This window comes from Saccoglossus kowalevskii, chromosome 6 (assembly GCF_978046115.1).
Source record: "Saccoglossus kowalevskii chromosome 6, keSacKowa6.1, whole genome shotgun sequence".
NCBI lineage: Eukaryota > Metazoa > Hemichordata > Enteropneusta > Harrimaniidae > Saccoglossus > Saccoglossus kowalevskii.
This window is the reverse complement of record NC_140646.1, coordinates 39,659,697-39,681,524: the sequence shown is the minus strand read 5'-3', so window position 1 is coordinate 39,681,524 and position 21,828 is coordinate 39,659,697. Positions and strand designations below refer to the sequence as shown.

At 39.1% G+C, this 21,828-nt stretch overlaps 1 protein-coding gene across 2 annotated transcripts in view; it reads left to right on the top strand.

The window, feature by feature from the left end:
- LOC100375290 (ran-binding protein 9) overlaps positions 1-17,571 on the top strand; it is a 32,855-nt gene extending 15,284 nt beyond the window's left edge. For both annotated transcript variants that reach the window (XM_085500528.1, XM_002739254.4), the window contains 4 exons: positions 4,427-4,999; positions 10,182-10,333; positions 11,397-11,508; positions 12,419-17,571. In XM_085500528.1, coding sequence (XP_085356654.1) covers positions 4,427-4,999; positions 10,182-10,333; positions 11,397-11,508; positions 12,419-12,549 — 968 coding nt within the window. In that variant the 3' untranslated portion in view covers positions 12,550-17,571. The remainder of the gene's footprint in view (positions 1-4,426; positions 5,000-10,181; positions 10,334-11,396; positions 11,509-12,418) is intronic.
- The last annotated feature ends 4,257 nt before the right edge of the window (positions 17,572-21,828 follow it).

Genomic DNA, 21,828 nt, shown 5'->3' with positions numbered 1-21,828 from the left:
ATTGATTAACTATCCATGTCAACTTTGTGATAAATTACTTCTTGAAAACCAGCATAATTGCTTGGTATGTGGGAACCATGTCAGATTTGTTCATTTCATTATGATATCTTAAATTCTATTTTCGCAAATATTTCTGGCCTTTTTTGTAAAAAATTTTATTTTTCGACTTCTTGAAAACTACCAGCTCGGTTGCTTCAATACTTGTATGTAGGTACCATGGGTGTACCTGTGAGATTTGTTCATTTCATGACAACACACGAATATATTTTTCAGTTTTGATAAAAAAATTATATTATTGTCTTCTTGAAAACTATCAGCTTGGTTGCTTTGATGCTTAGTATGCAGGAACTTTTTGTAATAAGGTGATAACAATTGCCATGGCAACAACCTTATGAACTACCTTGGTTGTGATATGGCAATAACCATGTAAAAAATAGCTGATATTTCGTTGTACATAACACTAACAACTTTAATTTGAGAAAGGCACTCTACAAATACAGCAGTGAGGCTATCCATATCTGGTAATGTTTGTATACATATAGTAAATAAAGGGTGGGCCTCTCAAATTAGATTTTTACCTTGCCTGTATGTATCATATGTTTTGTATATATCATCAAAAATGGAAGGGAAAGGTATATTTAGGCAAAAATGTTGTTGGCGTCGTCCCCATCGTTGTTAATAATTGTGCGCTCAATAACCTCACTAATTCTATTCCAAATAATTTACAAATTTGTCCAGATTACATACCAGACATCAGAGCTGGTAACTTTCAAAAGTTACAAGCCCTGCTAAAATGTTACCAGTTACCATTATTTTCACACACACACACACAAATAAACACAAGTTGTATACTATGCACGGTTTATTTTAACAACAAAGTAGCTGTAGAGAACATGCATATTCAAAACATGGTGTATCTCAGACATCTGTGTCACTGTTGCTCTCAGCTAAATCAGAAAAATCTGAACCATAGTCAGAATCTAATCAAACGATCCCTTTCCGTACTTACAGAGTTTGTCTGGTATTTTGCGGTTTGATAATGGCCCGTGAATAGCCCGGCAGATATGGCAATACACCGTATGATTGTCGTAGTCATCGGTGACCAGCCATTCCTTGAACTCAAGTCTTCCAGCTTGGAACGATTTTACGTGTACGTTTTGAATAGTTATACTCCTCATTTGCCGCAATTCGATCAAGCTTAACTTCTGTTCTTTGTTGGAGGGTCTATCCTCCAAAAACGATACATGTTGTACGTGAAACGAGAACGTTGTAAACAAACTACGCAATGATAGAACTGATTATGGGTCACCGGAAGTCTCGCTGCACCATGGGAGATAGGACCTGATCCGAGGTCACGTACCTATTATTATGTTAATAAGTCAATGAATTCTGTGTTGTGGGTTGAGAATGCGTGTCGGCCTGTCGCGATGTGCGACGTCAATGCAATATTTTCATTGTTTTGATCACGTTTCTGTTTAGAATGTTTAGAGCACATTTAGAGCTTTTATTTTAATTTCGGCGGAAGAATGTGGTCAAATGTTACCCGACCACCGAACAAGGAAGTTTGAAATTCAACCAGTCTGATACGAAAGTTGCCCGTCTCGGGCGTGCTGATGGGCAGGAATTTCCTACTCTGTTAATCAGTGGTGATACACATTCAAAGGTCACTGATCTCTGTGGGAATATGCATTGTTGTATGTGTTCAATGAAGTGTATCATTTATCTTGTAATAATATCATTGGTAATGTATCTCCCAAATACAGTCAAACCTGTGTTAACGACCACCTGTGCAGAGCGGCCACCTGCTCATAGCGACCACCTTAGTACAGTCCCTTCGCAATTTACACGTTAAAGACACTGGATATAGCGACCACCTGTCCAACGCGACCAGCGACCACCCTGTTGTAGACCTATTCACACTTTAACCTTTGTATAACGACCACCAACATTTCCATCAGACGGTCTCAGCAAAAAGACAATAGCTACTTGCGAATCGCTAACAGGAAAGTGGCCATATGTTACGTTCAGATTACCGAGTACGCAATCTTTAGGTCTAATAGACAGGGGTACCATCGCAACTTGGTTTGTGAAGTTGCGAAAAAGTAAAAAAAAAAAAAACTTGAATATCATCTGAATGTAACGTCTAGAGACTGGAAAGATTTTAACAACAAATTAAAACAGTTTCATTCAAAGTTTGAAATGAAAAACTAGCTTGTTTCCGATCGGTACTACCCCCAGTATACTATCGATCCCCAGCCGGCCAGCGGCACTTCTGTGGACTGTCTCGCACATGAAGAGCAAATTCCCCCAGTCTCGAAAACAAAAAAAAATGAACCAGTTTTATTAAATGAGAGATGTTTTATTTACCTTGTCGACATGAAATATCCAATCAAAATAATAAAACATTCGTTTATTTCGTTTTCATCGCGGGATTGCAAAATCCGACCTATTTTGGCCGCCATGTTGTTTGTTGTTGATCGTTATAAATTATGCTAATGAAGCTAGCGCATGGGCAAAACATATTGTTACTGAGGGGTCATCTCGGGGTTATTCTCAACGAAAGATGTTTTTTCTATTTTGATCCTCTTTTTTATAAACGGTAATATCAATATTTTGCAATCGAGAAAATTCGTTTGGGCAATTTTGACACGTCGATGCTTGCAACAAATAACTGTAAAATTGCGTGTACGATCACCGTGTTTCATTTCCGGTTCGTTTGACTTTCTGATTCAACACCGAGAGTTGGAGCAATCGTTATGAGTTTGGTCAATTTTGTTTATTACCAATGCTTCTTCATTTTTAATGCTTGTTTGTTTTTTCAATCACGGCAACTTTGCCTGTGCATTTTGTCACAGTGTACAATCGACAATACTAACGATGGGACTGATTACCGCCTGTAATGGAATATGTGTAAGAGACTAGGGAATAAGACTGCTTGGCGAGAGTGTGAAAGTCCGAGCTGAAACGCCAATGCGGCCAATCGTTGACAATCGTTCTTATGCATTAAATACACAATGAATCCATGGGCAGAATCACTTGGCTTCAGTGAATTTACATGATATAATTATTAGTAAAAAAGTAAACCTGTAATTATCTAGATGAAAATGAGTGACTTTTATTAAAAAAGACCTATTCATTGTAGGTTTGTTTTTATGTATTGCTTATGATCTCCCTTAAAATTCCGGTCCTAATTAATATTCATGATTAAATGAATAAATTAGGCCACCTCCATATAAAGACCACCTGTCTATAAAGGACAGTTTGGCTCAGTCCACTGACTGTCCTTTATAGACAGTTTTGACTGTACCATGGGAATACTAGACTGGCGTTTCAATGCCAAATCATGGAGAGAGTTGTTGCACAGTCTGATACACATTTGCAAACCTACCAATAAAATCTTAACAGAAAACAAGATGTCAGATAGTCGATATAAGCACTCTTATGAGTTTGGTGCCAAACTTTTGATCAAGATCTGAATCCAATAGAAAATCTGTTTAGTCCAAAGTTATCAAAACAAAAACAATGCAAACATACATAAAAAGCAAAAAGTTGCATCCACATTTTGAAAGGAAAATTTGTATTCAAAATTATGTATTATGTACAGTTCATTTGACAAAACATTTTTTTGTTGAAGTATATAAATTTTGAAAATCAAAAATCACAGAAATTTTTTTCAGCTATTAGAACAGAATTATAGATCTTTTATAATACTATAATTTAAAAACGCATTTCAAAAACAAAGATGGCAATGTTTGAAGATGTAGATTCTGAAGAGACATCAGTACTGTTGACTTCTATCTCCACTGGACACCAACTACCTATTTGAGTTGATTTGCATACAAAGCAGAGCTTGCAACATGATAGCTATTCCTAGAGGGCGTTTTTTTACTAGTTTTCACACAATGAATATAATAAGGCAGTTCATATTTGTCTCAGTAAATCATTAATTTTTCATAGATGCCTGTACAAAATACTTGGGCAAAAGCCAGCTAAGATTTTCTGTTATCTTGCATGTCTAAATGCAGCAGATGAGATGAGGCATTTGTTTTTATACTAAAATATCTGAATTACTTTAAATAAAGCTGGAAATTATGTCCCTTAAAATAATTAAACAAATTGGGCACCAATGTTTTTGTAAGATATTTACATCAATTGAGGACATTCGGTAGACTGCTTTCCCACTGCTGTTTCAATCCTAAAACTTGTTTGTATTCAAAACTAATTATGAGAATGTATATTCCTATTAAAACAAACTATGGTAAAGGAAATAATATTATATAACAAAGGGCAAGGTTTCCAGAGTTCAACTATGTTCCTTTATACACTTGTGCAATCCCAGCAGAGTGGTGCTTAAAATGATTATATAGAACTATTTGACTGCCTATCTTCACATCTGGTGAAACCTCTCTCTGTGTTTTCATTACAGGAATACAGAAACTAGTTCTTGCAGGCAGAATGGGAGAAGCTATAGAAACCACTAAAAAGCTGTATCCAGGATTGCTAGAACGCAATAGTAATTTACTTTTTATGCTAAAAGTACGACAGTTTATAGAAATGGTTAACGGAACGGACAGTGAAGTTAAAAGTCTACTAAGTAAAAGTGTTAAAGCCAGCATGAATTGGTGTAATCCTCAATCACTGAGTCCAAACCATAGTTTATCATCATCTACTTTATTACATAAACCATCACCTCGACATGAGAGTATAGGAAGTAGTAGCTCATCAAGTTCAAGTATTATCAGCAATAAATCAACTCATAATGAAATGAATAGCAGTACAGTGGAAATGAATGTGACAAACAGTGCACATATAATGAATGGAGCACCCACTAGTAGTAGTAAAAGTAGGGTAATTAACGATGATGAAGAGGATGATATGGACATTGAATGTCAGGATGAGAACAGTATACATATACATAAATCTGTTAGTAATGGATCAACGCATTATAATATGAACGGTAGCTACCTGGAAGATGAAGAAATGGACACTCAATACACAGGTATACAATTATGCTGTAATATTTAGGGGGTTACCTTGCTACTTGCATGTGGCCGAGTTTGTATGCCACTGAGTCAACTTGCAGGTCAAAACCACTAGCAGAGATTTAGGTGCCACAAAGTCAAATGGCAGTTCAAAACCACTAGCAGAGATTCATGTGCCACAAAGTCAAATGGCAGTTCAAAACCACTAGCAGAGATTCATGTGTCACAAAGTCAAATGACAGTTCAAAATCACTAGTAGAGTTTTATGTGCTACAAAGTCAAATGGCAGGTTTTAAAAACTACTGGCAGAGATTCATGTGCCACAAAGTTAAATGGCACGTCAAAACCATTAGCAAAGATTCAAGTGTCACAAAGTCAAATGGCACGTCAAAACCACTAGCAGAGATTTATGTGCCACAAAGTCAAATGACAGTTCAAAATCACTAGTAGAGTTTTATGTGCTACAAAGTCAAATGGCAGGTTTTAAAAACTACTGGCAGAGATTCATGTGCCACAGTCAAATGGCACGTCAAAACTACTATCAGAGATTCATGTGCCACAAAGTCAAATGGCACGTCAAAACTACTATCAGAGATTCATGTGCCACAAAGTCAAATGACAGTTCAAAATCACTAGTAGAGTTTTATGTGCTACAAAGTCAAATGGCAGGTTTTAAAAACTACTGGCAGAGATTCATGTGCCACAAAGTCAAATGGCACGTCAAAACCACTAGCAGAGATTCATGTGCCACAAAGTTAAAAGGCAGGTCAAAACCACTAGCAGAGATTCATGTGCCACAAAGTCAAATGACAGTTCAAAATCACTAGTAGAGTTTTATGTGCTACAAAGTCAAATGGCAGGTTTTAAAAACTACTGGCAGAGATTCATGTGCCACAGTCAAATGGCACGTCAAAACTACTATCAGAGATTCATGTGCCACAAAGTCAAATGACAGTTCAAAATCACTAGTAGAGTTTTATGTGCTACAAAGTCAAATGGCAGGTTTTAAAAACTACTGGCAGAGATTCATGTGCCACAAAGTCAAATGGCACGTCAAAACCACTAGCAGAGATTCATGTGCCACAAAGTTAAATGGCACGTCAAAACCATTAGCAAAGATTCAAGTGTCACAAAGTCAAATTGCATGTCAAAACCACAAGGAGAGATTCATGTGTCACACAGTTAAAAGGCAGATCAAAACCACTAGCAGAGATTTATGTGCCACAAAGTCAAATGGCAGGTCAAAACTACTATCAGAGATTCATGTGCCACAAAGTCAAATGGCACGTCAAAACCACTAGCAGAGATTTATGTGCCACAAAGTCAAATGACAGTTCAAAATCACTAGTAGAGTTTTATGTGCTACAAAGTCAAATGGCAGGTTTTAAAAACTACTGGCAGAGATTCATGTGCCACAGTCCAATGGCACGTCAAAACTACTGTCAGAGATTCATGTGCCACAAAGTCAAATGGCACGTCAAAACTACTATCAGAGATTCATGTGCCACAAAGTCAAATGACAGTTCAAAATCACTAGTAGAGTTTTATGTGCTACAAAGTCAAATGGCAGGTTTTAAAAACTACTGGCAGAGATTCATGTGCCACAAAGTCAAATGGCAGGTCAAAACTACTATCAGAGATTCATGTGCCACAAAGTCAAATGGCACGTCAAAACCACTAGCAGAGATTCATGTGCCACAAAGTCAAATGGCAGGTCCAAACCACGAGCAGAGATTCATGTGCCACAAAGTCAAATGGCACGTCAAAACCACTAGCAGAGATTCATGTGCCACAAAGTCAAATGGCAGGTCAAAACTACTATCAGAGATTCATGTGCCACAAAGTCAAATGGCAGGTCCAAACCACTAGCAGAGATTCATGTGCCACAAAGTCAAATGGCAGGTCAAAATCACTAGCAGAGATTCATGTGCCACAAAGTCAAATGGCAGGTCAAAATCACTAGCAGAGATTTATGTGCCACAAAGTCAAATGGCAGGTCCAAACCACAAGCAGAGATTCATGTGCCACAAAGTCAAATGGTATGTCCAAACCACGAGCAGAGATTCATGTGCCACAAAGTCAAATGGCTGGTCCAAATCACTAGCAGAGATTCATGTGCCACAAAGTCAAATGGCAGGTCAAAATCACTAGCAGAGATTCGTCTGCCACAAAGTCAAATGGCAGGTCAAAACTCTTAGCAGAGATTTATGTGCCACAAAGTCAAATGGCAGGTCAAAATCACTAGCAGAGATTCATGTGCCACAAAGTCAAATGGCAGGTCAAAATCACTAGCAGAGATTTATGTGCCACAAAGTCAAATGGCAGGTCAAAATCACTAGCAGAGATTCATGTGCCACAAAGTTAAATGGCACGTCAAAACCATTAGCAAAGATTCAAGTGTCACAAAGTCAAATTGCATGTCAAAACCACAAGGAGAGATTCATGTGTCACACAGTTAAAAGGCAGATCAAAACCACTAGCAGAGATTTATGTGCCACAAAGTCAAATGGCAGGTCAAAACTACTATCAGAGATTCATGTGTCACAAAGTCAAATGGCACGTCAAAACCACTAGCAGAGATTCATGTGCCACAAAGTTAAATGGCACGTCAAAACCATTAGCAAAGATTCAAGTGTCACAAAGTTAAAAGGCAGGTCAAAACCACTAGCAGAGATTCATGTGCCACAAAGTCAAATGACAGTTCAAAATCACTAGTAGAGTTTTATGTGCTACAAAGTCAAATGGCAGGTTTTAAAAACTACTGGCAGAGATTCATGTGCCACAGTCAAATGGCACGTCAAAACTACTATCAGAGATTCATGTGCCACAAAGTTAAATGGCACGTCAAAACCATTAGCAAAGATTCAAGTGTCACAAAGTCAAATTGCATGTCAAAACCACAAGGAGAGATTCATGTGTCACACAGTTAAAAGGCAGATCAAAACCACTAGCAGAGATTTATGTGCCACAAAGTCAAATGGCAGGTCAAAACTACTATCAGAGATTCATGTGCCACAAAGTCAAATGGCACGTCAAAACCACTAGCAGAGATTTATGTGCCACAAAGTCAAATGACAGTTCAAAATCACTAGTAGAGTTTTATGTGCTACAAAGTCAAATGGCAGGTTTTAAAAACTACTGGCAGAGATTCATGTGCCACAGTCCAATGGCACGTCAAAACTACTATCAGAGATTCATGTGCCACAAAGTCAAATGGCACGTCAAAACTACTATCAGAGATTCATGTGCCACAAAGTCAAATGACAGTTCAAAATCACTAGTAGAGTTTTATGCGCTACAAAGTCAAATGGCAGGTTTTAAAAACTACTGGCAGAGATTCATGTGCCACAAAGTCAAATGGCAGGTCAAAACTACTATCAGAGATTCATGTGCCACAAAGTCAAATGGCACGTCAAAACCACTAGCAGAGATTCATGTGCCACAAAGTCAAATGGCAGGTCCAAACCACGAGCAGAGATTCATGTGCCACAAAGTCAAATGGCACGTCAAAACCACTAGCAGAGATTCATGTGCCACAAAGTCAAATGGCAGGTCAAAACTACTATCAGAGATTCATGTGCCACAAAGTCAAATGGCAGGTCCAAACCACTAGCAGAGATTCATGTGCCACAAAGTCAAATGGCAGGTCAAAATCACTAGCAGAGATTCATGTGCCACAAAGTCAAATGGCAGGTCAAAATCACTAGCAGAGATTCATGTGCCACAAAGTCAAATGGCAGGTCCAAACCACTAGCAGAGATTCATGTGCCACAAAGTCAAATGGTATGTCCAAACCACGAGCAGAGATTCATGTGCCACAAAGTCAAATGGCTAGTCCAAATCACTAGCAGAGATTCATGTGCCACAAAGTCAAATGGCAGGTCAAAATCACTAGCAGAGATTCGTCTGCCACAAAGTCAAATGGCAGGTCAAAACTCTTAGCAGAGATTTATGTGCCACAAAGTCAAATGGCAGGTCAAAATCACTAGCAGAGATTCATGTACCACAAAGTCAAATGGCAGGTCAAAACTCTTAGCAGAGATTTATGTGCCACAAAGTCAAATGGCAGGTCAAAATCACTAGCAGAGATTCATGTGCCACAAAGTCAAATGGCAGGTCAAAATCACTAGCAGAGATTCATGTGCCACAAAGTCAAATGGCAGGTCAAAATCACTAGCAGAGATTCATGTACCACAAAGTCAAATGGCAGGTCCAAACCACTAGCAGAGATTCATGTGCTATAAAGTCAAAAGGCAGGTCAAAATCACTAGCAGAGATTTATGTGCCACAAAGTCAAATGGCAGGTCAAACCCACTAGCAGAGATTCATGTGCTATAAAGTCAAAAGGCAGGTCAAAATCACTAGCAGAGTTTTATGTGCCACAAAGTCAAATGGCAGGTCCAAACCACTAGCAGAGATTCATGTGCTATAAAGTCAAAAGGCAGGTCAAAATCACTAGCAGAGATTCATGTGCCACAAAGTCAAATGGCAGGTCCAAACCACTAGCAGAGATTCATGTGCCACAAAGTCAAATGGCAGGTCAAAATCACTAGCAGAGATTTATGTGCCACAAAGTCAAATGGCAGGTCTACCCCACTAGCAGAGATTCATGTGCCACAAAGTCAAATGGATCGTCAAAACCACTAGCAGAGATTTATGTGCCACAAAGTCAAATGGCAGGTCTAAACCACTAGCAGAGATTCATGTGCCACAAAGTCAAATGGCAGGTCGAAATCACTAGCAGAGATTTATGTGCCACAAAGTCAAATGGATCGTCAAAACCACTAGCAGAGATTCATGTGCCACAAATTCAAATGGCAGGTCAAATTCACTAGCAGAGATTCATGTGCCACAAAGTCAAAAGGCAGGTCAAAACCACAAGGAGAAATTCATGTGTCACAAAGTCAAATGGCAGGTCCAAACCTCTAGCAGAGATTCATGTGCCACAAAGTCAAATGGCAGGTCTAAACCACTAGCAGAGATTCATGTGCCACAAAGTCAAATGGATCGTCAAAACCACAAGGAGAAATTCATGTGTCACAAAGTCAAATGGCAGGTGAAAATCACTAGCAGAGATTCATGTGCCACAAAGTCAAGTGCAGGTCAAAACTACTACAGTTTCATGTGCCACAAAGTCAAATGGCAGGTCAAAATAACTAGCAGAGAAAAACCATTAATTAAACTGGCTTTTCTCTTCAGAACATGAACCTAGTACAAGTAGACGACAGTTGTGTGGTGGCAGTCCCGTAGCCATAAAACACATGTTGCAATTTGGTAGAGAATTACAGGCAATGAGTGTTCAATTAAAAAGAAAACATGGAAAGAATGAATCGAACAAGAAGATGCTGCAGGTCAGTGAATAGTTTCCCAAGTGTATAGTCATCAAGACTCTGGACTGGATGAATGTACACGTTCAAATTTGTTTGTTTTTTCTTCTCAAATTTTACATGGATATGTATTCAGTTTTTTAGCTCCGCTGTCGACTTTGTCGAGCGGAGCTTATCATATGAGTGATTGTCCGTCGTCGTCGTCGTTCGTGTCAATGTTTTACTTTTTCGACTTCTTCTTGAAAACTACAAGCCTGAATGCTTTGATACTTGGTGTATATGTACCTTGGGTAGACCTCTCTTAGGTTTGTTCATTTCATGTTGATATCTTCAATTCTCTAATTTTGGTGAATATTTTGTCATTTTTGGTAAAAAGTGATATTTTCGACTTCTTGTTAAAAAATGCAAGTGCAATTGCTTTGATATTACATATATAGGTACTACATGTGGACCTTTCTCAGATTTGTTCATTTTGTGATGATGTCTTCAATTCTCTAATTTTGGTGAATATTTTTTGTAATTTTTGGTAAAAAGTGATATTTTCGACTTCTTGTTAAAAACCACAAGTCCGATTGCTTTGATATTACATATATAGGTACTACATGTGGACCTCTCTCAGATTTGTTCATTTTGTGATGATGTCTTCAATTCTCTAATTTTGGTGAATATTTTTGTAATTTTTGGTAAAAAGTGATATTTTCAACTTCTTGTTAAAAACCAAAAGTTCAATTGCTTTGATATTACACATATAGATACTACATGTAGACCTTTCTCAGATTTGTTCATTTCGTGATGATATCTTCAATTCTCTAATTTTGGTGAATATTTTGGTCATTTTTGATAGAAAGTGATATTTTCGACTTCTTGTTTTGTTTTTTTGTTTGCTAAGCACACAATAGAAGCATCTATTTGGGTTTAACTTACCTGTGTAGAAATGTGTAGTATTTAATCTTAAAATTAAGTAAACATGTTTCAATGTGTACAATAAAGGACAGCAACCATCATCATTTGCCTGTCACAGTATCATGTTTTGATCGTTTTCTACCATGCATGCAGAGTAAAGCTGTTATCTTTGTTTATCTTACAGGATGCATTTAGTCTATTAGCCTATTCTGATCCTTGGTCCAGTCCAGTAGGTTTTCAATTAGATCAAGTTCAGAGAGAACCAATATGTGCTGCCCTCAATAGTTCTATTCTAGGTAAGTTTAAGCATCTTAGGATTACTGCATATAACATAAACAAAGAGTTTTTTTACTCCAGTGTGGAAGTCATTGTGTGTGTCTGTTCTACTGGTATCTCAAAACTGACCTTAGATTTCATTGAAACTTGGTACATACATGCTTTGAGATGTACACAGACCTGATTAGTTTCTGGTTGCATAAATTCAACCACTTTCTGAAATAAAAAGATTCAAATTAAATTTGGTGCTTGCAAAGCAGAGGTGTATCAGTCGGCATATTACCCATTTCTACTGTGTATGCGCCCAATAGTCCTTAGTAGTTTGGTATAAATGGAAATTCTTTCTAAGATTTTTTTGTTCTTGCACTATGCTTGGTTTGTTTTTGCATGATTCTGACCAATTTTCAACACATGGTTTCCAGTTGGGAGGAGCTCGATGAGTTTTACCTTGGGGTATTTCTGACAAACTTTTTTTTGTTACTTGGCAATTAAAACAGTGATGTTTTCTGTAAATATCTTTACCCCTCATTCCCATGTCTCTGTCTCTTTTGGCATTTGGGAGCCTTGTATTTTCTATCTCAGTATGATACCAGAGAACTCCCCTTACTCAGTTACAGCAGTTATCGTTTAACACTCATTTATGCAGGGTTATAATACTAACCTAAGTTTTGTCATGCATCATGTATAGTTTTAAAGTAGTGCTTCTCTTCGGTGGTTTTATTTATTACAAGCCTCGTTCCCTTATAATTTTGTGCATTTGTTATTGCAAAAATGCAAGTTACTTTTTTCTCTATTAGGAGTGCATCTTTAAATTCAAACATTTGTTGTCTATTTGATCATTAAAATTAGGCTTGTGTTTTGACCATAAACACATTTTGTGTTTGTTTGTTTACTAATCCGTTTATATCCCCTGTTATTTCATCTTCACAGAATCTCATAATCTTCCAAGACAGCCACCATTGGAATTAGCACTGGGACAAGCTATATCATGTGTGAAATTAATGTCTAAAGTTGGGTTAGGATCATGTGCCTTCGCCAGCGTTGAAGACTACCTACATTGACACTGAATATCAAATTGCAATGCTTGTGTGATTAGCTATAAGGGTCATGAGCTCTGATTAATCATGCATGTTGTGACAAACTATCATAGTATATCCCTCACATATATTGTTTTGTGTTTCGTGAATATGCTAGTAAAGATGATTCTGTATAAAGTGTTGTTGGCACCACATTGGCAGCATCTTTTGTAATGCAACACACACTGAAACTAGAATTTGTACATAATGCAATTTTTACCTCTGCTGTTGACTGTCAACAGAGCAGAGTTATTAACATTGTCACCACTAGAAGAACATTTTCCCACATCAACAAAGTTACACCAGGGTATGAGACTTCCAATGTTCAGCATTATTGGCTTGAAAACAGAAAGATTTGTTTATGTTTGTTTGTTGTGTTCCATGTTTGGAACATGGAATCTGAAAACACAAGCATAGTGGTCTCCTATCTGTTGTAGTGTAATAATTGTGAACATTGTGAATGAGGATGAGAGAAGACACAAGTTGTACCACTTTCAAAGGAACAAGACTGATGTGAGCCTGTGCAAAGGATATGGCTGTTATTTCAATTCCTGGTTCAGAGCTGACTGTGTTATCCTTTACCTGTTGCTGGGGCATGTATTTTTTTGTTGAAAATGTATTCAACTTTGTCTGATGATATACTTTTGGAATTTGAACTTGATGTTGATTTTTTGATATCACGTTTGAATACTCGAGTGATTACAATTTTTGTATGTTTTCAAGAAACATCATATTTTGTTCTCTGTAATATCATTTCCAGGATATGTTTTCTGGATTACACAATCTGAAATGTGATGAACCTATATTGTACAATTTAAAAAAAAATTTAATGTCAAGCAAGAGCAGTTATTTGATGCGATGCGATGATAAGATTACTATAATAGTTTGTCTACCTGTAGTTTGCAAGAATCACATTCATGCACATTTTCGATCAATACGCATACTTTGTCTAGGTGATAAATTCTTTTAAGAGCTTTGCTAATATTTTTATGATTAACAGTCCCACTCTGCCTGAAACTTATTAATTAAATTATTTATGTATAACCCAAAATTTCCTGTTGCCATCAGTGTTTTTTTTTTTTTTTATAATATAACCATAGGCAACCATGACTGATTTTTTAAAAAAAATTGCTGAGAGCATTGGCTGTGTAATTGATCACTCTTCAGACATATTCCATTATAAAAACTGAGTATTTCTCTTGGTTTTTTTGTTTCATGTATATTTAATACTGCGTAGCACAATTCTTGCAGTTTGTTTACAATAAGCACAAAATGCACAACCAAACTGTTGGAACTGATTCTACTAACAATTTGTTTTTTCTGATATCACCATTGACACGTTGATGACATTATTTTTGTTTCATACAGACAATTGCTCAGTATCACTGTATGGCTTTGGTGGCATGGCCATGGATAATCTCATTTTACCACAGTGACAATTCCAATCCCTTACCCATAACCTGGATTATCAGCACCATGGCCATATTTGATCTTAAAGAAGTGTAGTGTTACTAATAGCAAATTTGTTTCCATGCCATGATTTTTTTGGTGATTATTAGTCCCAGTTCGGACGCAGTCCGAAAACAGGGACTTGTGTTTTGACTTCTGTGCGTGTGTGCGTCCGGACCTGCATCTTAGAAATGTCTAGACCAATCACAATCAAACTTCACACATACATCATACATGATATTATACTTATGCACATCAATTTGTTTCACGATCTGATTCAAGATGAACGAATGGCGGCTATTTTTGTTCTAAAAATCATCAAAATCAAGCATTTCTCGGCTGTTTACAGGTGGATTTTGTTCAAACTTGGTATATACGTTAGACATTATAGGACCTTGATGCACATCATTTTGTTTTCAGATAAGATTCAAAATGGCCAACTGGCGACCATTTTGTTTTAATAAATGTGGTTCTAGTGCCATATCTTTGACTTGCTGTGACTGATTATGTTCAAATTTAAAATATTCATTATACATCATGTCATAAATATACAGATATATTGGTTTGACGATCCTATTAAAAATGGCTGAATGGTGGCCATTTTTGTGCTAAAAAATCATCAAATATCAAGCATTTCTGGCATTTATGGATGGATTTTGTTCAAACTTGGTACATACATTAGACATTACGGGTCCCTGAGGCACGTTATTTTATTTTTTAGATCGGATTCAAAATGGCTGACTAGTTCATGGTTGATCAGGTTGTATTTCATAACCCAGTAATACATCAAAGCTTGCAATCTAGCTTGGCAGTTCTATAATGGTATTGCACTCTTTTCATTGGCACAGCAAAGTAGAAAACTGAATAATTCATCAATTAATTTATTAAATTAACAGATGGCTTTTCAGATTCACACCCATTCTGAATCTATGCATACTGCAGCAGGTTCACTTTTAATGTTAAAATTGATGTACCAGTAATTGAGTTATGTGGATTGCATAATTAGTCATTTGTATACAACTTGACTCATGACATGGGCCTTCTTTCTCCCAACGAATCTCTTAAAGTCACACTTATTGTCCTAATACTTCTGAGCCTTGTTGCATGCTTTTTGCCCAGATTTTTGCACTCTGAGTCAAACAGTGCCCATACAGAGCCATATAATATGGCCTGTGATGGAAGTCAACAATGCATACTTTCTTGGTCCTCCTCGCTCTCCCTCTACTTAGAGTGTAGCTTATAAAACATGACTACTAACCCACACCAAAGAAACTAATCCATTGTCAGCTGATACCCAATTGAATTCAATAAAATTACCATGTATGTAATTTCACTAATTTATGTTTTCTTCGACAAGAACAGTGTCAGTGTATGAATTTCAACACTGAAATTTGTCTCTTACTTTGTTAGCTATACTTTCTCTATTAGAATTGCATCTCATACTGGACCTATTATGACCATCGAGGTGCATGTGTTACTAATAGAGCTAATATGGTATTTTTTGGTCACTTGCCAACTCACAAAGATATAATTTATATTAGTCTCTGTCAGGTCACAAAATGGGGACTCGTGAACTGCACTTGTAACTTTCACTGATTTCATTTACTCTTGGCACAGACATACAATCTGGCTTACACACCAAGATGGCAGAATTGTGGTCATTTTAGTGCTATACATGTGCTCCAAAATCATACATTTCCACTGTTGGGCGCTTATGTATGGATTGACGTTGGTGCATGTTAGGGATCTGATTCAAAAAAACTCACTGCTGAACATTTTGCTTTCAGAATTGCTGTTCCAGAGCCATATTTCTGACATTGTAGGATTCACACACATATTTGTTGCCTCTTTCAAACTATTGGTGGAAGTTGTTAAATCCTGCATGACAGCACTACATCCTAATAGACTTTGAATTTATTGTTAACTGGGGTCGTTAATGTCTTGGATTTTTTTTTTTACGTGTTCTCAGCCATTTCTCAGATTGCTGAGCATGGGGAAAAAATGGTGTCAACAAGCAATGATAAATAGCCATGGTTGTTGCACAGTGTGTGAATATTGTGTAAATGATACATTTTACATGTCGCTACGGGACACATTGAACATAACATGAGACAATAATGGTTCTTCATGGCGACTGTAGTATGAAAAAAGTACATTGAAATTTAGCCTGAAAATCAGATTATGTTCCACGGGTTATACCTACAATAGTATGAACTTGCTATGAAATTAATATCTTTTATTTGGAAAATTAGCATATTCAGATTAGTTGCATGATTAGTCAATCAATGTGACGATCACACTCTGACTGCAGAAACGAAAGCTGCAAGTCAACACTATTGTGGAGATGGGTGGGGCCAAACCCGCAGAACATGATCTTGTTATTACTGGTAGGCTAATTTAAATTGATTTTTAATCTCTGATTTACTTGTATGTAATGTATCTCATTTTAATTACACATTTGCATATACAACGATGATCACAAAATAACCCTTCAGTTGATTACTGTATCTAAAGTTCACAATATCTTTTCCTAAAGGTTTTGAAATGAATGGTACGGTTGTAAATTAAACCAAGGGAAGTTATCACCTGTACAAATGACCATAGTGCACCACTGTTTACAAATAAGCATCTACCCATAAGCCTTTGTGTTTTTAGCTTGTGTTATTGTAGCTTAGAACTCAATTCCTTGCGCATGCGCAGGTGACGACCCTGCCACTTTAACCGACCAATTATTGGTTGTGTTATTGCTGCAGCACTTCTAGTACATGTATATTGATCTCATGATGGTTAAGGGTTTCTTCTGTTAGTGACACAATACGTATTACCTCTATGTAGATTTACATTGAATAAAGCTGACTAGTTGGGGAAAATTGAACCAACTATTTGTAAATTAAATGATGATCAAGCCTTACCTATACCAATGAGTGGTGCTATTGTTTTTCCTCAGTCTTTTATCTTTCTAAGCTGCGTTGTGAGCAAGTTATCGATGAATATATTGCTAATAATAGTTTGTGTATGAAATAAATGATGCTTTAAAAATATTTTGTTTTTGTAGTTTTCGCAGGTGAATATAGCTTTGCATGTGCTTTTTTATCTCATTTCTCACCCCCAAGTCTGTCATTGTGGTGAATCAGATTCCATTTCAGACATTATTAGATCTGCCTTCATGTTAAGGTTATATAATGAAAAAAAAAAAGTTTACCACTGACAACAGTATATTGCTTAAATAAAAAAAAGTAAGAAAAATACATTCAAAATTTAAAGCTTTTTCGCTAGGTTTTGTTTGTGCTTTAATGCAAAGATGTGTGATATATAGCATATAATTATAACAAAACAATTTTTGTGTTGATATTAGACCACAAATTTGAAAATGTCCTTTTTTCATGAATTTTCATTGATGTTTTTAATATTTTTTAGTTGTCCAGTACACATGGTAGCTTTTTTTTTCACTGGTTTGTGGTACTCCCTATCCCAGTATTTATTATAACTGATTTGTAAAACCAATATATTTCAGGGACAAATTCAAAAACCCAATAAAGTCACTTTTGACAACTATAATATTTGTTTGCTTTGTTTGATAGTGAATGAATGTATTAAAAAGTCTGCACACGTGTGTGTCCGCTCACTTTTGATGTTTCAATCCCTCCAGTCAAAAGCCTGCACACGTGTGTGTCCGCTCACTTTTGATGTTTCAATCCCTCCAGTCAAAAGCCTGCACACGTGTGTGTCCGCTCACTTTTGATGTTTCAATCCCTCCAGTCAAAAGCCTGCCCTCGTGTGTGTCCGCTCACTTTTGATGTTTCAATCCCTCCAGTCAAAAGCCTGCACACGTGTGTGTCCGCTCACTTTTGATGTTTCAATCCCTCCAGTCAAAAGCCTGCACACGTGTGTGTCCGCTCACTTTTGATGTTTCAATCCCTCCAGTCAAAAGCCTGCCCACGTGTGTGTCCGCTCACTTTTGATGTTTCAATCCCTCCAGTCAAAAGCCTGCACACGTGTGTGTCCGCTCACTTTTGATGTTTCAATCCCTCCAGTCAAAAGCCTGCACACACGTGTGTGTCCGCTCACTTTTGATGTTTCAATCCCTCCAGTCAAAAGCCTGCACACACGTGTGTGTCCGCTCACTTTTGATGCTTCAATCCCTCCAGTCAAAAGCCTGCACACGTGTGTCCGCTCACTTTTGATGTTTCAATCCCTCCAGTCAAAAGCTTGCACACGTGTATGTCCGCTCACTTTTGATGTTTCAATCCCTCCAGTCAAAAGCCTGCCCACGTGTGTGTCCACTCACTTTTGATGTTTCAATCCCTCCAGTCAAAAGCCTGCACACGTGTGTGTCCGCTCACTTTTGATGTTTCAATCCCTCCAGTCAAAAGCCTGCCCACGTGTGTGTCCGCTCACTTTTGATGTTTCAATCCCTCCAGTCAAAAGCCTGCACACGTGTGTGTCCGCTCACTTTTGATGTTTCAATCCCTCCAGTCAAAAGCCTGCACACGTGTGTGTCCGCTCACTTTTGATGTTTCAATCCCTCCAGTCAAAAGCCTGCACACGTGTGTGTCCGCTCACTTTTGATGTTTCAATCCCTCCAGTCAAAAGCCTGCACACGTGTATGTCCGCTCACTTTTGATGTTTCAATCCCTCCAGTCAAAAGCCTGCCCACGTGTGTGTCCACTCACTTTTGATGTTTCAATCCCTCCAGTCAAAAGCCTGCACACGTGTGTGTCCGCTCACTTTTGATGTTTCAATCCCTCCAGTCAAAAGCCTGCCCACGTGTGTGTCCGCTCACTTTTGATGTTTCAATCCCTCCAGTCAAAAGCCTGCACACGTGTGTGTCCGCTCACTTTTGATGTTTCAATCCCTCCAGTCAAAAGCCTGCACACGTGTGTCCGCTCACTTTTGATGTTTCAATCCCTCCAGTCAAAAGCCTGCACACGTGTGTCCGCTCACTTTTGATGTTTCAATCCCTCCAGTCAAAAGCCTGCACACGTGTGTCCGCTCACTTTTGATGTTTCAATCCCTCCAGTCAAAAGCCTGCACACACGTGTGTGGCCGCTCACTTTTGATGTTTCAATCCCTCCAGTCAAAAGCCTGCACACGTGTGTGTCCGCTCACTTTTGATGTTTCAATCCCTCCAGTCAAAAGCCTGCACACGTGTGTCCGCTCACTTTTGATGTTTCAATCCCTCCAGTCAAAAGCCTGCACACACGTGTGTGTCCGCTCACTTTTGATGTTTCAATCCCTCCAGTCAAAAGCCTGCACACGTGTGTGTCCGCTCACTTTTGATGTTTCAATCCCTCCAGTCAAAAGCCTGCACACGTGTGTCCGCTCACTTTTGATGTTTCAATCCCTCCAGTCAAAAGCCTGCACACGTGTGTCCGCTCACTTTTGATGTTTCAATCCCTCCAGTCAAAAGCCTGCACACACGTGTGTGTCCGCTCACTTTTGATGTTTCAATCCCTCCAGTCAAAAGCCTGCACACGTGTGTGTCCGCTCACTTTTGATGTTTCAATCCCTCCAGTCAAAAGCCTGCACACGTGTGTGTCCGCTCACTTTTGATGTTTCAATCCCTCCAGTCAAAAGCCTGCACACGTGTGTGTCCGCTCACTTTTGATGTTTCAATCCCTCCAGTCAAAAGCCTGCACACGTGTATGTCCGCTCACTTTTGATGTTTCAATCCCTCCAGTCAAAAGCCTGCCCACGTGTGTGTCCACTCACTTTTGATGTTTCAATCCCTCCAGTCAAAAGCCTGCACACGTGTGTGTCCGCTCACTTTTGATGTTTCAATCCCTCCAGTCAAAAGCCTGCCCACGTGTGTGTCCGCTCACTTTTGATGTTTCAATCCCTCCAGTCAAAAGCCTGCACACGTGTGTGTCCGCTCACTTTTGATGTTTCAATCCCTCCAGTCAAAAGCCTGCACACGTGTGTCCGCTCACTTTTGATGTTTCAATCCCTCCAGTCAAAAGCCTGCACACGTGTGTCCGCTCACTTTTGATGTTTCAATCCCTCCAGTCAAAAGCCTGCACACGTGTGTCCGCTCACTTTTGATGTTTCAATCCCTCCAGTCAAAAGCCTGCACACACGTGTGTGTCCGCTCACTTTTGATGTTTCAATCCCTCCAGTCAAAAGCCTGCACACGTGTGTGTCCGCTCACTTTTGATGTTTCAATCCCTCCAGTCAAAAGCCTGCACACGTGTTTCCGCTCACTTTTGATGTTTCAATCCCTCCAGTCAAAAGCCTGCACACACGTGTGTGTCCGCTCACTTTTGATGTTTCAATCCCTCCAGTCAAAAGCCTGCACACGTGTGTGTCCGCTCACTTTTGATGTTTCAATCCCTACAGTCAAAAGCCTGCACACGTGTGTGTCCGCTCACTTTTGATGTTTCAATCCCTCCAGTCAAAAGCCTGCACACGTGTGTCCGCTCACTTTTGATGTTTCAATCCCTCCAGTCAAAAGCCTGCACACACGTGTGTGTCCGCTCACTTTTGATGTTTCAATCCCTCCAGTCAAAAGCCTGCACACGTGTGTGTCCGCTCACTTTTGATGTTTCAATCCCTCCAGTCAAAAGCCTGCACACGTGTGTGTCCGCTCACTTTTGATGTTTCAATCCCTCCAGTCAAAAGCCTGCACACGTGTGTCCGCTCACTTTTGATGTTTCAATCCCTCCAGTCAAAAGCCTGCACACACGTGTGTGTCCGCTCACTTTTGATGTTTCAATCCCTCCAGTCAAAAGCCTGCACACGTGTGTGTCCGCTCACTTTTGATGTTTCAATCCCTCCAGTCAAAAGCCTGCACACGTGTGTCCGCTCACTTTTGATGTTTCAATCCCTCCAGTCAAAAGCCTGCACACGTGTGTCCGCTCACTTTTGATGTTTCAATCCCTCCAGTCAAAAGCCTGCACACACGTGTGTGTCCGCTCACTTTTGATGTTTCAATCCCTCCAGTCAAAAGCCTGCACACGTGTGTGTCCGCTCACTTTTGATGTTTCAATCCCTCCAGTCAAAAGCCTGCCCACGTGTGTGTCCGCTCACTTTTGATGTTTCAATCCCTCCAGTCAAAAGCCTGCACACGTGTGTGTCCGCTCACTTTTGATGTTTCAATCCCTCCAGTCAAAAGCCTGCACACGTGTGTCCGCTCACTTTTGATGTTTCAATCCCTCCAGTCAAAAGCCTGCACACGTGTGTCCGCTCACTTTTGATGTTTCAATCCCTCCAGTCAAAAGCCTGCACACGTGTGTCCGCTCACTTTTGATGTTTCAATCCCTCCAGTCAAAAGCCTGCACACACGTGTGTGTCCGCTCACTTTTGATGTTTCAATCCCTCCAGTCAAAAGCCTGCACACGTGTGTGTCCGCTCACTTTTGATGTTTCAATCCCTCCAGTCAAAAGCCTGCACACGTGTGTCCGCTCACTTTTGATGTTTCAATCCCTCCAGTCAAAAGCCTGCACACACGTGTGTGTCCGCTCACTTTTGATGTTTCAATCCCTCCAGTCAAAAGCCTGCACACGTGTGTGTCCGCTCACTTTTGATGTTTCAATCCCTCCAGTCAAAAGCCTGCACACGTGTGTCCGCTCACTTTTGATGTTTCAATCCCTCCAGTCAAAAGCCTGCACACGTGTGTCCGCTCACTTTTGATGTTTCAATCCCTCCAGTCAAAAGCCTGCACACACGTGTGTGTCCGCTCACTTTTGATGTTTCAATCCCTCCAGTCAAAAGCCTGCACACGTGTGTGTCCGCTCACTTTTGATGTTTCAATCCCTCCAGTCAAAAGCCTGCACACGTGTGTGTCCGCTCACTTTTGATGTTTCAATCCCTCCAGTC